At 34.1% G+C, this 16372-nt stretch overlaps 1 protein-coding gene and 1 pseudogene across 1 annotated transcript; one reads left to right on the forward strand and one right to left on the reverse strand.

Annotated features, from left to right (window-relative positions):
* The first annotated feature begins 1430 nt into the window (after window positions 1-1430).
* Window positions 1431-3174, forward strand: LOC139849983 (protein FAR-RED IMPAIRED RESPONSE 1-like). The gene is made up of 4 exons (XM_071839587.1): window positions 1431-1546; window positions 1777-2322; window positions 2461-2552; window positions 2687-3174. Exons 1-4 carry the CDS (start codon window positions 1431-1433, stop codon window positions 3172-3174), a joined length of 1242 nt encoding a protein of 413 aa, XP_071695688.1.
* Window positions 3175-9381: 6207 nt separating this feature from the next.
* Window positions 9382-15020, reverse strand: LOC139847773 (putative F-box/FBD/LRR-repeat protein At4g03220; annotated as a pseudogene).
* Window positions 15021-16372: the final 1352 nt, after the last annotated feature.

Raw genomic sequence — 16372 nt, forward strand, 5'->3', positions numbered from 1 at the left:
TGTTTAAAACTCTTTTCATGAACGAAACTTACTTTACACCTTTTGTTTGATGATGAATGATGATGACCTTTAAGACCTTATTTACATACTTTTAAACCTATTCAGACGATTTACTGACTTAGTACTATTTGACTTAGGTTGAGGACCCGTTTGGACAACCTTCATTACTTGCTTACTTTCCGAGTCATACTTTACCGCTACTTTATCATTGTGAGTTATAGCATCCCTTTTTACTTTAACTATTTGGGACTGAGAATACATGCACATTTTATGTTTTACATACTAGGCACGAGTACTTAAACTAATATATGTGTGGGTTATACAACGGTATAAACATTCCCTTTAGCTCGGTAACGTTTAATCATTGGTTTTTGAACCGTGAATGCGAATCTTAGATATGGATCCATAGGGTTTGACATCCCCACTCGGGCTAGTCGCGCTAGCATTTAATGAGTGTTTAATACTTCGTAAATATACGCACTTGCCAAGTGTATTTTCAGGGGGTATAAACATTAAGTTAGTTACCAAGTGCCCACGGTTAACATATACTTTATCATACTGTTTTGAAACGCTTTTTGTAGCACTGAAATCTCGTGGCCTACCTTACATACTGTTATACTTAAACTATAGCTCACCAACCTTTGTGTTGACATTTTTAAGCATGTTTTTCTCAGGTGCTTAAGGTTATTTGCTTCCGCTGTCGTACTAGTCTGGCCGTAGACACCCGCTGCTCTAGTGTTATCACCGCATGAACTGTTTATCTTGCATTCAAACTTTAATACTTTTGAACTATGTTTTGTAACGACCTAAGGGTCACATACATTTATTCATGCTTGCTATTCGTAGAAGCATACTGTTGGTGTAAAACAATTGACGTCGGTTATGACGTCATCTTTTTTTTATCGTGAATGCAACTTCTTTTATTACAGCATATAGTACTTAACCTTGTAATGATCCTGTTGTTGATGATTCGTACACGATGGTTTTGTACGGGGCATCACACGATGTAATCAACTATTGTGAACCGTTTATAATCGATATGGACTTCATCCGGATGAATTAGGACGGGTCGTTAAAGTATGCGTTCTACCATACGTCGAATCATATACACATGAGTTTATGGTAACCTTTCTTTTTATTACATTCATTTGGTATTGAATTATAAACCATGTTCATGATACAATTTGGGTAAATTTGCTTATGATATGGCTGTAATTGTTTTTGGTTGTAGTTTGTATATTATTTTGTGATATGGCTGTCAACAAATGATTGTCGTTTATGGAGGCTATAATTGTTTTTGGTTGTAGTTTGTATGCTCCAAAAACATGAAGTAAAATGTGCCGTTTAAATTGATAGTTTGCGTTAAAATCGCATAAACCTTAGAGCAGCAACGCGCGAACCCTCAACTCTTGTTAGAACCAAAAGTAGATATGGTATTTGACACAGTTGAAGAAATAGCTAGTTTTTATGCAAACTATGGTAAGAAAATGGGATTTGGAGTTTCTAAAAGGTCCTCGCGAAAGTCTCTTGAAGATGAGGAGAAATGGTATGATACAATTTCATGTCATCGGGCTGGAAAGTCACAATCAAAAACCAAAATACTTTGAATCCACGTCCTATTACAAAAATAGATTGTGGAGCTAGAGTTAATGCAAAACGTGGCATTAATAATAAGTGGTATGTTTCAAAAGTTCAACTCCAGCATAATCACCCCTTTAGCCCCGGCAAAGGACGATTGTATCGATGTAATCGGGTCATAAATTCTCGTGTGTGAAGGCAACTTGAAATCTTTCAAAGAGCAGGAGTAAGAATGAATAAGGGTTTCAATACCTTTGTCGTGGAGAATAAAGGATATGAAAATATATCATTTACTGAAAAAGATTGTCGCAATTACATCGATAAAGTAAAACGGTTAAATTTTGGAGAAGGGGATGCCGAAGCAATTCAAAGTTATTTTATAGATAAGAACTTTTTTTATGCATGGGAGTTGGATGATGAAAATCGTTTGAAGAGTTTGTTTTGGGCAGATGCAAGGTGTAGGGCAGCTTATGAAGAATTTGGGGATGTTATCACCTTTGATACAACTTATTTGACAAATAAGTATCACATGCCATTGGCTCCGTTTGTAGGTGTAAACCATCATGGACAATCCGTATTGCTCGGTTGTGGATTGGTTTCAAATGAAGATACTAAGTCTCTTATATGGCTTTTTCGAACATGGCTTACATGTATGTCGGGACGTGCTCCTACAGCCATTATAACAGACCAAGATCAAGCAATGAAAAAAGCAATTGAAGTTGTATTTCCTGCTGCACGTCATAGGTACACTATTGAACATCTGATAATGTTTAAAACTTTAGAAACAATATTACTTATTTGTTATCTATAATAATGGGTTTTGATTGTTTATATATGTCTAAAGAATTTATATTATGCTTTTTGTATTTGTCATACTTGCAGGTGGTGTTTATGGCATATACTAAAAAAACTACCTAAAAAGCTTGGTAGGCATAAGAGATATAAATCAGTTAAGTACAAGCTTAAAAAGCCGTGTATGATACTTTAACTCCCAATGAATTTGAAACTGCGTGGAATGAAATGCTAGAAAAGTACCACCTCAAAAATAATAAGTGGTTGAAAGATTTGTTTGCTGAAAGACATCGTTAGGTCCCTTGTTTTGTGAAAGATATTTTTTGGGCGGGGATGTCTACTACTCAAAGAAGTGAGAGCATAAATTCATTTTTTGATAAATATGTAAACAAAAAAACAACGTTGAAGCAGTTTGTTGAACAATATGAAAATGCATTAAGGGATAGGGCTGAAAAGGAAAATGTAGAAGATTTCAATTCTTACAATTCGTGGTATCCGCCAATCACCCGTTATGCCATGGAAGAACAACTGAAGGCTGTTTTCACAAATTCCAAATTTAAAGAGTTCCGTAATGAGTTAACGGGAAAAATGTATTGTGGGATTAGTTATTCAAAATTAGAAGATGACTATTTAGAGTATGAAGTCATTGAGGATATTGAGGTTGATGGAAAAATAAAAAAGAAGTCATTTAGTGTTTGGTTCAAAAAGGTTGATTATGAGGAAGAATGTGATGTTAAATGTATTTGTCGTTGTTTGAGTTTTGAGGAATGTTGTGTATTTGTTGGAGCTTATAAGGTGGGGTGATGTACCATAATGCATATAAGCATGGTTGTACATGGATATAAGTTTAAATTGTATAACATGAAATGCAGATTTATTTTGGGTTGTCAATATGGGTCATCAATCACAATTGAGGTTCTGATACACTTATTCTCAAATTGATTACCAATGTACTTAAAACAAGAGATGATGTAATGTGTCCTTAAATGTTCAATGCTTTGAGCTACAAGAATTGTCAATTGCTACAACAATATTCGTACCCCTAATAATACAATAATTGTTCTACTTCTTCCCAACTTGATGTTACAAATACATTTTCTTGTTTTCATGGTGGTGTTATGACTTTGAATACGATCGATTGTAGGGTCTTATGAACAATTGAGCACCGTATGTTTCACATCAATGTACAGTGAATCGGTTGATCTTGAACTACCGGTGCTAGGCATAGCAATGTCAATACAAACCCTCAATTGTTTCCTGAATATCCGAGATAAATAGTCATAAATTTCAAATACATGTATAGTGTGAAATTTCATCAAACATGTAATGTGCACTTGGAAAACAAAGAATGAGTAATTGGTGTGCTAGTAAACCATCGGTATGACTAAGAAAATTCAACTACTAAGTCTTGAACTTTAGATAAAAACCAGTAAATGAAGGTATGATAAAAATCAAACAACAATTCAAGTCAATTAAACCTACCAATACAAGTGATGATGTGAAGAAAGGGCAAATTGCCCAAAAAGGTAACATAATAGACACTTTTTCTCAATAAAGGGTATATCCGTTTTTTTCTTGCCCACAAAGGAGTCTGATTTCAATTTAGTGCGTAAAAGGGTGTTTGATTGAAAAATAGTAGCAATTGGGGTAACATCTGACACTGTGGATTTTTTTAAGAATTTTTATTGATGATGTGTATTTACATGTCATATTTCATTTAGTGACTAGGATTTTAACATTTTTTTTTATTTTTTTATTTTTTATTTTTTTACAATTTAGGGAGTAGGATTCTTCATTTGATCTTCATCTTCAACAAAAATAATAAGCATCAATCATGTCCATAACAGCAGAATTATTATACAAACTTAAAACTCTAAAACTCAAATTCTTAACATGCTTCGTAATCTCCGGAACCAATTGTGTTGGTGATTTTTGTGTCATCGGCTATTTTGTGTGATAATTTGATTTACTTGAGACAAATGAATTTCTAGTTAAGCTTTATAACAAGTTAAGAGAGTGTGGAGTACACGCTTGTTTAAGCTAAGTAGAGTCATCTAATTGAAAGGTTGTGTTTGTTAGTTGGTGTCTTTTTAGCCAAAAGACATAATTAATCATGAAATGGTGTGAACCTTAATGAAATGGTGTAAGCTTTCATGGAATGGTGTAACCATTCATGGTACATTTTCATTAAAAGTTATAACCTTTCATGGACACCTCTTAGCCAAAAGGTGTGACCATTCATGGTACCCTTTAGCCAAAAGGTGTAACCTTTCATACTCTATAAATAGACTGATCTTGTCTCATTTTCAAGAGGATGAAAGATTGATCATTCACAATATACAAATTATCTATGTTCTTGACTTCCAATTTTAATTGCCTATATTGGAGTTGTGCATTTGTCTTATCCCGAATAAAGATTTCGTGTAACCCTAAGGCAATGTATAAGGTCGAAATACTTTATCGCGAAAGTGACTACACGATTCAAAGGTTTATCCGTCATTCAAACCCTATTATCCAACAAAGCGATAAAGTATTTTCGTGTGATAAATCTTTGATGGAATCAGTGAGGGATATGAGGATTTCTAATAAAAGGCATGAGAAGTATGAAGGAGTGTTAGTTTTCTGGTCATTATCTAAATTCCATATAGGCGGTTGATATACAAATAAAGATATATACGAGTTGTACGTGTGCGGTTCAAACAAGAACAAATGGCATCAAGCGACTATATTGGAACAAGGATTATATCTTCAAACAAGTGATGCGTCTACAAGTCTTGATATTTGATTTGGTATAGCTGAAGCATCTTTGATCAAAAGATTAATGTTGAGATTAATGACACTATAAATTAACATGTTGTCATTTCTTCTTGGTTCTAGAAGCGGATTGACTAAGGTATGTTTATAGTTATAATCTCGCTATCCAATGTACAATGATAATGGGAATTCATCATCAAGTATGTACAATTATAAGTTTACATTGGTGAGTTGTAAAGAAATTGGACTTAAGAGTCGACTGATCAATCAATGAATAAACGAGTGTACACGGGTTTCTTATGGTAAAATAAGAAGTTAGTAAGTCCTTGGATTAAGGGATTACTAAGGGAAATTGATTGAAGTCGAAGTGAATGAAATTAAAGTTCAATCAGATTCCTAATTATGGGATATTCGTTGGCTAAGGCATATAGTGAAATGTACAAGGGAAAATCTAGATACTTATGCCTTAGTCATACTATGTTTCGTGAGTTGATCACGAATGGAGTGATATATGTGGATTTTGTTGGGTCACAACAAAATTTAACAAAATCACTTGACAAAAGCATTAGCCGAAAGTGCGCGCAAGTTGGCTAATGATGTGGGATTGAAGTCCGTTAAATCTTTCAAAGTGAGACGCCCAATTCCCTTCTAGTACAAAGATAGGAGCTGAATTCAATGAGGTAAGCTTACTTTCTGAAGATTGAAACACATAAATATTCTGATCCCAAAGTATGTGTTTAGACCCGTAAGTGGAGTTAGGTTGAAGTTTTACTTCTTAATAACTCTTTTGAAAAATTGCATATGCGGGTGCAAGACTAAAAGAGTTACCCATATGAGTATGAAGTTTTGCCGCTTCAATGGAGTTTAGACTTGGCTTCCTATATACTCATGAAAGGATATGGACGCATGGCTTATAAAAGCGTCAAGATGAACATTAGAGAAATGTAAGAAACTGATGTGTATATTATTTTATAGTTTTCAAATGAATTGAAGGGTTCAATTCTTCACGAACACCATGATTTTCGAATTCTCGTAAATAATATACTAAGTGGAAATTCAATTCTTCACGAACATTTCCATTTATGCATTGGTTTGTGTGTTTGTTCAAGTTATTAGTAAATCTAAGGATTACACTAAAATGGGGGGGGGGGGATTGTTGGTGATTTTAGTGTCATCGGCTATTTTGTGTGATAACGTGATTTACTTGAGACAAATGAATTTCTAGTTAAGCTTTATAACAAGTTAAGAGAGTGTGGAGTACACGCTTGTTTAAGCTAAGTAGAGTCATCTAATTGAAAGGTTGTGTTTGTTAGTTGGTGTCTTTTTAACCAAAAGACATAATTAATCATGAAATGGTGTGAACCTTAATGAAATGGTGTAAGCTTTCATGGAATGGTGTAACCATTCATGGTACCTTTTTATTAAAAGTTATAACCTTTCATGGACACCTCTTAGCCAAAAGGTGTGACCATTCATGATACCCTTTAGCCAAAAGGTGTAACCTTTCATACTCTATAAATAGAGTGATCTTGTCTCATTTTCAAGAGGATGAAAGATTGATCATTCACAATATACAAATTATCTATGTTCTTGACTTCCAATTTTAATTGCCTATATTAGAGTTGTGCATTTGTCTTATCCCGAATAAAGATTTCGTGTAACCCTAAGGCAATGTATAAGGTCGAAATACTTTATCGCGAAAGTGACTACACGATTCAAAGGTTTATCCGGCATTCAAACCCTATTAACCAACAAATTGTTCCATCATCGACACACCAATCACTTGCTCTTGTTCCCACTCCCTCTTCACCACAACTGCCTGTCCTCCTGCCAGCACTACCACCGCCTGTCCTCCGCCAGCACCACCACCATTCATCTTCCTCGCCGCCGCTGTAACTACCATAGATTTACAACATCTGACTAATCCCTTACACTTAGAACACGCACAATTCCAAACCCTAGGTTTAAATTTAAAGAGTCCGAAAGGTAATTATGAGAAGAAACAACAAATTAGAGTCATGATAACGACTAATAGAACAGAAACGAAGAGGTAATCGTCGTTGCCGAAAAAATTAGAAGTAATCTCCATTGACGATGTTCATACGACATGAAAACCCTTTGAATCCATAAACCCACTGATGTATATTTTATAAGTAAATAATTCGTAATATATCCTTATTACAAGTTTGATGATAATGTTTGATGTACAGAAACGAAGAAACGAAGAGGTAATTCGTAATGTTTGAAAAGTTTGATGATTCGTAATATATCCTTATAACCCAGAATCGATGAACAAATTTCCAACAAATTAAGTTTGAAAAGTTTGAAAAGTTTGCCCCGTGAAGAAAACCCAGAAGAAAATTTCCAACACCATAAATTAAAGTCTCCATTGATGAACAAATTAAGGTATCGTTAAGCATCATCGTTTATCACAAATTTAACAAAATAATTTTCGGTGAAACAAATTTGATGTTAATTATGGATTGTGATACTGAAGAGTGTATATGCGTATATGGAAAAGAAACAGACTTCGATTAGTGAAAATAGAAAAAGGAGAAATTATTTTATTTTAGGTTAGTTGAATTAATGGTATGCCAAGTCACATGCCATGTCAGTTTGTATAAAAGTGTTGGTATAAAATGTTTGTCATTCTAGAATTTCTCAAAAACCAAAGGTTACTCTAGCAAGAAGCTAGAGTAGACCGGAGAACCACATTAAAATGGATTTAATCGCCAATCATTTTAAATTACATTCAATTTGCCTCTACTTCTATAGCAATTAAAAGAAAAAAGACGAACTGAATAAAATAAAATAAAATACATCGCTTAAACGGATTTGTTGAAAGAGCCGACTGCTTCCGAAAACACGACAAGGACATACACTCTCGATTTTTTTGCCGAGGTTTACACGACAATCTTCAAATCAAGCAATCCACTCCGTCCATCCTGAAAACTGCGGTAAAGAGACATCGACCCATAATCTTACCTTTCGCCACAAGTCTTTAGCCACTTCACACTCGAACAATAGGTAATGAACCGATTTGATATGATGATAGACTAATTAATGGCAACTGGTGGAGTGTGGAAAGACGAGATCATTTATAAACATAGCTAAAGGTAGAGTGTGGCAAGTGTTGGACAAAGTTATAAGAGTTCTCTTTTTGGAACTCGAAGTTTCTTCAAAATTCACTCGCAAAGTCTTAATTTGAAAGTTAGATTTACTATTACTATTACTATTACTATTACTATTAGTATCAGTCTATTAGTCTATTACTATTAGTCTATTACTATTACTATTTACCATTTACTATTTACTATTACTATTACTATTATTATTGATCTGCGCACATTTTTTAACCACTCCTTCATTTATTACCATTAAAGTTTTAAAAAAAAAAATCCTAAATTGAATATTAAATTGGACGTGTCACCACTTTTTGTGCTCTAGTCACGTTTACATATCTCTAACATGTTACCCGCCCCTTTCATGGGCCTCCAAGGTTGCGCACGTCTTGCATTCTGCCCTCACCAGAGGAGTTTTACCATACGTGATGCCCTTATGGATTCATCGTGTGGGTTTCCTCCTGAGGGGTGATATGATTATAATGATTCGTACCAACTACCAAGGATATGATCAGGTGGATGGGTGTCGACATAGCGTTCGATCCGTGTCAGTGACTCCTAACAACCGTTAAAAAACATATTTGCGACATGTTATATATATTTATTCTCATTTCGATTATCAGTAGAATATTAATTAATTAGAATAATATATCACTACTCTTAAAACCACCTCCGAATTTACACAAGTTCTAAATGCAACCCTTAAAATGAAATAATTTTTCAAAAGGGAGGTTAAGAGTACAGGGTTCCGAAAGCATTGTCGGAACCCACACACCCGATCATTTTCTGGGACAAACCAATATACTCCTATCGCCCCTCATGCGGAAACCCCCAGGGCGAATCCATTCGGGATCGCGTGTGGTAAAACCCCCACGGGTGAGGTCGAACGCAGGATGTCTGAGACCAAAATCATGGCAAAAGTTACGAGGCACCAAAAGCATGAAAAAGGTTACATGGCACCAAAAGTGTTAATGATAGTCATCATAACCCACTTAGAACTAAAAGCAATGGCAAAAGTTAGATCGCGCCAAAAGTAAGATCCACAAAAAGTTGCAATAAGGGAGGTGATACTTACACATCCAGTTTTGATTCATACACACTTTTTACCATAAAAGTAACAATTATATTCCTAAGTTTGTCTAGAGAGTTGAACTTCCATTATTTGTAAGTAAGGATATAATAGTAACTTATGTGTGTGGATCAAAAATGAGTGTGTGAGTAGTTGCAAAGTCAAGGTCTAACAATGACAACCTAACATTGTCATTAAAAAACACGTTACTCCAAAGAGGACACTATAATTAGCAACCACCATCATCAAGCTGGCATGATCTGCAAAGAATATGGTTCGATATAAAATTAATCACTCAAATAGATTGAATGAAACCAAAAGCAGCTAAGCTTGCATAGTTTAATCACAAAAGCAACATGTTCAGATATGGAATGAAAAACTTACTATTGTTGAAGAAGATGATGGTTGTGATGGCAGGGGATGTTTGAAGCTGAAAACATCTTCAGATGTTGAAGACCCATTTTTCCTAAACGCGCCACCAATTTTTTCTAGAACAATTCTATGTGAGGCGGGACGAGAAATCAGTGCTTCTGCTTGTTGAAGCTGGAGAGAGTAGCGTGCTTCCATTTGTTTCCTCTGCCGTTTAGGCAATCTATCCAATAAACATCTGACCTGCTCCTTTTTAGAAATCAAGGGTTCAACAATTATATTGTCTTGCTCTAGTGATGCTTGTAGTTCCTTCATAACATCTTTAATGTCTACAACTAATTTGGCCATAATCTCTTTGTTTTTCATTGCTTCCGTAGGTAGTTCCTGCAAGCAAATTTACAAGAATATCACTTGCTCCATCCATCCAATATTTATAACTCATATCAAATCCACTATCTTTGAACCAAGATATTCAAAAGCAAACAAATATCAGATAAGGGCATAGTTAAGACATGGGAGATCTTGTGGTTTTTAGTTCGTCATGCGGAAAAGAAAAAATACATAATGGGTTCAAATATCTATAAAGACAGTGCTAAATATTATTAATGTTAAAGCTAATAATTATCTCTGTAGTCTACAACGTTTTAATTCATCATCTGCTACAGCTGTTCAAAAAAAAAAAAAAAAAAAAAAATTCATCATCTGCTACACAACAATTATAACTTTGGTTCTCGTTGAGTTATAAAGATGTAAATAAGTAATTTGGTTTTAAGATAGAACTGAGACATTGATTTCAGTATATACATAAACATAATCCCACGTCTGCCTATAAAGGGACATGGGATCAATATATCAACATTGCAGCAGATTCTAACAAACTAAGAAAAATCTTCATGTAACTACGCAACGTTAACTATGGAATGCGGATACGTAACCAAAGATTTATCTTGAACTGCTATGAATTCTTTTTCAAAAACGTGATAATATTGAATTACAATACAACAACATTGTAGTTCCATTATCTTGAGACAACTTATCCCTAGTTCTACTCTTGTTAATGAGACAAATGGACCATTGAAACAATCTACAATTCAAATGGTTCATACAGTTTGGCATTTGGTCCACAACCTGTAAGATTCAGATATGAATGCAAGCTAGCTGTTAATCAAAAGAACCGCTCTCAAATGTCAACCAACAAACAAGAGGCAACATATAAGCTTCAAGTTGTCATAAGAAATTGAGAGTCTCAACGTTAGGATGCTAAGGACGACATAGAATGTACGAGTTGTTAGAATAACTGAACCCTGGTACATATGAAAATCACAAACATTATTAATAAAATCGATACATGGAAAGTATTAGATAAAATACCTTCATGATGAATGTGGCGTTTGGAGAGTTCCCAAGCAAGAAATTTCTTGCTTTAGTAGACATTTTCCGTTTGCATGTATCCCTCGTGCCGGTGTCTACATTCAACCTAATCAAGTTGCTAAATGGCAAAGGTTTAGTAGATAGTAACTCCGGGAATGAGGAAATACACTGCACATATAAAGATTGTTATGCATATAAATACACAAGTTGTAAATGCATTCTCTTGCCGAAATCATTATGCATTAATATTAATAATTAATATTAATAATATATACAATTGAGCAAAAGGGGTTACTATTCCTCAATAGTAACTCCTTTGTCCTTTTGTGTGTTTTTTTTTTTTTTAACTATTTTCGTCTTTGTTCCACCAACTCTAACCTCCATACTTCTGGCAACGCAGCTTTTAGAACCTACGCACATAGCTTTTAGATCTAAAAAACCTCATAAACCCACCCAAAACTTTGAACGCGAATATTTTCATTTTTCTAGCGAAATAAAAAGACAACACCTACACAAATTAACTCGCATCATATTTTCGAACGTACAATTTTTACCAGCAATCGGTCTGAAGCGCACTGCCATCATATTTATAACAATTAATTTGATACATCCCCAAAAAAATATATTATACAACATAATTTGGACAACTTAAGATAATTAATTTATTACAACCCATATAGTAATATATGACAATATGTTTCTTTGCAATTGTATTAGACGTTTAATATGTTAAAACGAATTATAGTCTTATAGGTTACGTTAACTGCTTTGCTTTAATATATTCTTATTATAATATATAATTGGATGCTACAAAAAAGTTTTACGTAAACGAGGGGTGGCCGCCGCAACGCGCGGCTGACCACCCTGCTTGTATATATACAATTAAACAAATATGGTTACTATTTCTCAATAGTAACTTGTTTGTTCTTTAGTGATTTTTTTTTCTTTTTTTTTTTTGTTACATTACAATTACAATTAAAAATTACATCAAAATTTGGTCATTCTTTTCTAACTTGAATTTTTAAACCTTATTAAATCATTCTTATAATTTATATGGAGTAATTTTTATTACGTGTATAAAAAATTATTTACATGTTATATAGTAATTTTTTATAACAATTAATTTGATACATCTAAAAAAAATATTATACAACATAATTTGGACAGCTCAGGATAATTAATTTGTTACAACCCATATAGTAATATATAACAATATGTTTCTTTGCAATAATATGTTTCTTTGCAATTGTATTAGATGTTTAATATGTTAAAACAAATTATTGTCTTATAGGTTACGTTAACTGTTTTGCTTTAATATATTCTTATTAGAATATATAATTGGATGCTACAAAAAAGTTTTATGTAAACGAGGGGTGGCCGCCGCAACGCGCGGCTGACCACCCTGCTTGTTAAATACAATATTTCAGGCCATCTGGTCCGTTTGAATAAATGTTTAAATGTTAATAAATTGCCAAAAACAGTTATGAAACAGCTAATCAAAACCACCCATCAGTGTTGTAAAACTCTCCGAGTAATGCCGATTACTCCCCGATTAGGCGATTACTCTATTTTAAAGCGGCCGATCCGAGTTTCCAAAATCCGAGTAACTAATTGGTCAATGTTGGTCAAAGTCAGATTTAGTTAGTTAAAATCAGTCAAAGTCAATATTGGTCTAACATCTTAAAATGAAATTAAACTAGACTTTAAGAGTTTTTAACAAATGAAGATAATGTTTACGTTTCTAGACAATTATATTAACGTTCATGTTTATGGATTTTCTGTATATTTACACATATAATTTTGAAATTAATTATTTAAAGGTATAAGTAGGACATTCCAGTTACTCTCCAAGTTGCCAGTTCCCGACCGAGTAGAGTAGCGATTTTTGAAACCTTGCCACCCATTATAAATGAATATGGATATAATTTGCATTCAGATCTACTTCTCTTTCCAATTAATTGTAATTATCAACTATAATAATTTAAGATAAGAAAATGGTGTCAGACTGTCATGTACCTCAACAATGTCTAAGTTAAGCGTAAGAAATCTAGCACTATGGAGCTCTTGAAGCATCTTAATAACACCACGAGCATCTTTCTGCTTATACGGCTTTTTTGGAGAATACATGGACAGACTGACAGTACTTTGTTCACAGAATTAAAACACTCTTTAAACCACTGCGGAGGATAGAAACCTTGATAGCAGAATGACGCTAATCCAGATGGAATATTCATGTACGCCACTGAGCAATAAATCACAGTGAGATTCTCAAGTTGATGTGCAATCACTTTGATAACATTTGAACCTCTGTAATCTTTAAGTCTGAGATTAGCAAGTCGGGGGGTGATAATTTCAAAAACCTCAGCATTGACCGTAACACTTTCTAAAGTGAGGTTCTGTAAGTTGACACATTTGGAGAAAAGATCAATGGATTCACGTTGATCAATACACAACCAAATATCTTGCAGATACAAAGTCATTAAAGCTGGAAAATCCCATGGTGTTTTCGGTGTAATGTCAGGACCAAAAAAGAAGGTTCTATAAGTGAGATGCTTAACAGTCTGACACCTAAAGAGATAAGGAAGAAATTCGTTCTGGCAACTAATATCAAGGATTAGTTGTTGGACATTGTGAGAAATCACATAATTTGCAATCTCTCTCACCAAATCTTGAGTAGCTCCTACACGAAAACATAGATTTACTGAGGACACTTCTACTTGATGGTTGCGGTGAGACAAAACATGTGTCACGAATTTCGAGTACTTGGCTAAACTTTTAATTCCAATACTTGAAAAGTTGAGAGAGGGCAATAATGTCCAGATAAGCTTCCATCTTGGAAACAACAACAAACACATTTGAATAGCTAATTTAGTGTCAACGCGAGAGAGGATTTGAATAATAAGCTCAAGAGGCAAGCCGCTAAATCTATCTTCATCGAGCGCTGCTCTAACATGATTATGATCAAAGTCCATTTGCTCGATACAACAAAGGATAACCTGCGGTTCACAATGTATAACTTCATAATTACTTGGATAACAAAACTATGAGTATTATTGATGTGATAAATCTAACTTATAAATTAAACAAGAAATACTATTAACAATTACTCCACACAAATAAGCAACTAATCCTAATCGTGGGTGACAGTTTAACACTAAGACTGGTTAGTTCCACAAGGAGTTTAGTATTCAAGGATTTATTCAATAATAATTTAAATATGTAAACGGAGTTTTGATTGATAAACAAAATAATAATTAAAGTAAACGAATAACCAATGAGAGAGAACACGTTCACTTAGACATTTATGCGGATTGTTCTTGCGTTAAACCAATTAATGTTCATAAAATATATAGTCTTATGACTACCCGTCGATATTCACAAAACCTTAGTTAATAAGATCCGATAACTCACATCAACCAAACTAAATGTGATCATAAAAAGTAGACTCAACCTGGTTTTACTCACATAAAATCCAAACCACGCCGATCACTCGAATGCGACTACATGATTGTGAAATTAAAATACCATCCATTCACCAACTTCATTCGTACCCTAATCACTTAGAAATACTTGTGTGATTGTCTAGATCACTATAAGTGTTAAAGCACAAGTTATATATTACGAATTAACTCACATTAACCGTTCAATAACCTATTTGATTGAACTAAAGTACCAAAATAAACCACAACAACAGATCTTTTGGTTGAGCAAAATTTAAACAATCAATTAAACATTGTAATATGAAAAAATTGTACAATCCAACATCAAGGGTTTTATATCTAAGCAAATGCACAAAAAAATTAAGCTACTCATATCTGAACTTGTATCAATGATTACACAAGCACCAATAATTAATCATTGTATAAAACAAATAATTAAAATAAAAATTACCAATTGTATAATGCGGAACAAGATGCCAAAATATGAAGCAACCCCTTGAATTTATGTCTGACGCGACTTTCGTCAGCCTCCAGGAACAAGAATAATAAAAATAAAAGCTAACCTTAAGAAAATATTAGGGAATTAATTATTATTATTATTATAATTATTAAATGTAATTAAATTAAAATAAAAGGAAAACTAACTCTAAAAAACTACGAGTAATTAATTAATTGGTATGGGTTGCTGGGAATATTTATAGCCCAAAAACACAAGCGTGCAACCTCCTCCACAAGTAGATAAAAAGTAGGCCCAACATCAGATAACCGCCAAATTAACTCTAGCGTTTTGTTCTCCAAACGCGAAATCCTTGACCGAAGGTTTCAACGAAATAATGTTCGAAATTGTTGATTCATCGAAATTGTTGGTAGCTAACAGCATCTCAACAAACATAAGTGACTGCATAAACTTTCCGCTGACGACGATAGCCACTTCTTATTGTTAATAAAATCAAATCGTCGTAGTTATTATTGTTGTCCTCGAGGCTTGTTTCTTGAAGTTTTCACTGTTGAGAAAAGTGACACCGAATTATAGCAAACTGTGTTGGGAAATTACGGTCTCACTAATTCCCACCACCCAGCCCAACAATAATAGTAAAGAAATAAAAACAATACACAACACAAGATTTAACGTGAAAACTCCAAAACAGGAGAAAAACCACCGGCCCTCAAAGAGAAAAATACACTATATCACAAATTGTTACAATGATATAGACGACTCTCTTAAGCCAACTACACTCTCCAAAATATTTAACTAATACAACTTTCAAACAAGGGTAAGAAAGAAAGAAATAATCAAATACTTAAAGCGTATTGATTGGTGCGATTTGGAATGAAGACTTAGCCCCTCTTATATAACCAAGTCACTCACCCCTCACATCTTCCTCCCACCTATGTGGGATACACATATCTTCTACTAGCCAAAATAAACCAACAAATCTCTACCTTTTAGATAGAAGAAGATAACCATACTTCCACATTGCGAAGATAACCGATGTAGACGCTTCCTCGACGACAACTTCAAGATCCTCATCTTCATGCCGTTGACATTATCTCCCAAGAGACAAAACTTGCATCTTCATCGAACATTGTCTAAACCGACAATCATTGTCATCACAGACAATCATAACTCTTAACAAGAATTATCATACTCCACCATTAAGAGTATAGCACTTAGAATATCACATTCCAAGCATTTTACCTCGGCACATGTTGTTGAACAACCAGCTGAAACTTTATGGTGCAACTTCCTTGTTTGGCTTTCCCGAAAGTCCCATCAGCTACAACATCAGTTTCCACCACACAGCCTGCATCAACGCCAAACCAATGCCCATGTGTAATTGTGGAACCGCTAACGAACATCCCTTTCCACGGTGGCG

Source organism: Rutidosis leptorrhynchoides, chromosome 5 (genome assembly GCF_046630445.1).
Source record: "Rutidosis leptorrhynchoides isolate AG116_Rl617_1_P2 chromosome 5, CSIRO_AGI_Rlap_v1, whole genome shotgun sequence".
Taxonomy (NCBI): Eukaryota; Viridiplantae; Streptophyta; class Magnoliopsida; order Asterales; family Asteraceae; genus Rutidosis; species Rutidosis leptorrhynchoides.

What these genes read in the sequence shown, in the direction of transcription:
- LOC139849983 (XM_071839587.1), top strand. Translation starts at nt 1,431, where the DNA reads ATGGTATTTGACACAGTTGAAGAAATAGCTAGTTTTTATGCAAACTAT. An exon ending in TTTCCTGCTGCACGTCATAG is followed by an intron (nt 2,323 to 2,460) that starts GTACACTATTGA and finishes TCATACTTGCAG; the next exon opens with GTGGTGTTTATGGCATATAC. An exon ending in GTACAAGCTTAAAAAGCCGT is followed by an intron (nt 2,553 to 2,686) that starts GTATGATACTTT and finishes GTTTTGTGAAAG; the next exon opens with ATATTTTTTGGGCGGGGATG.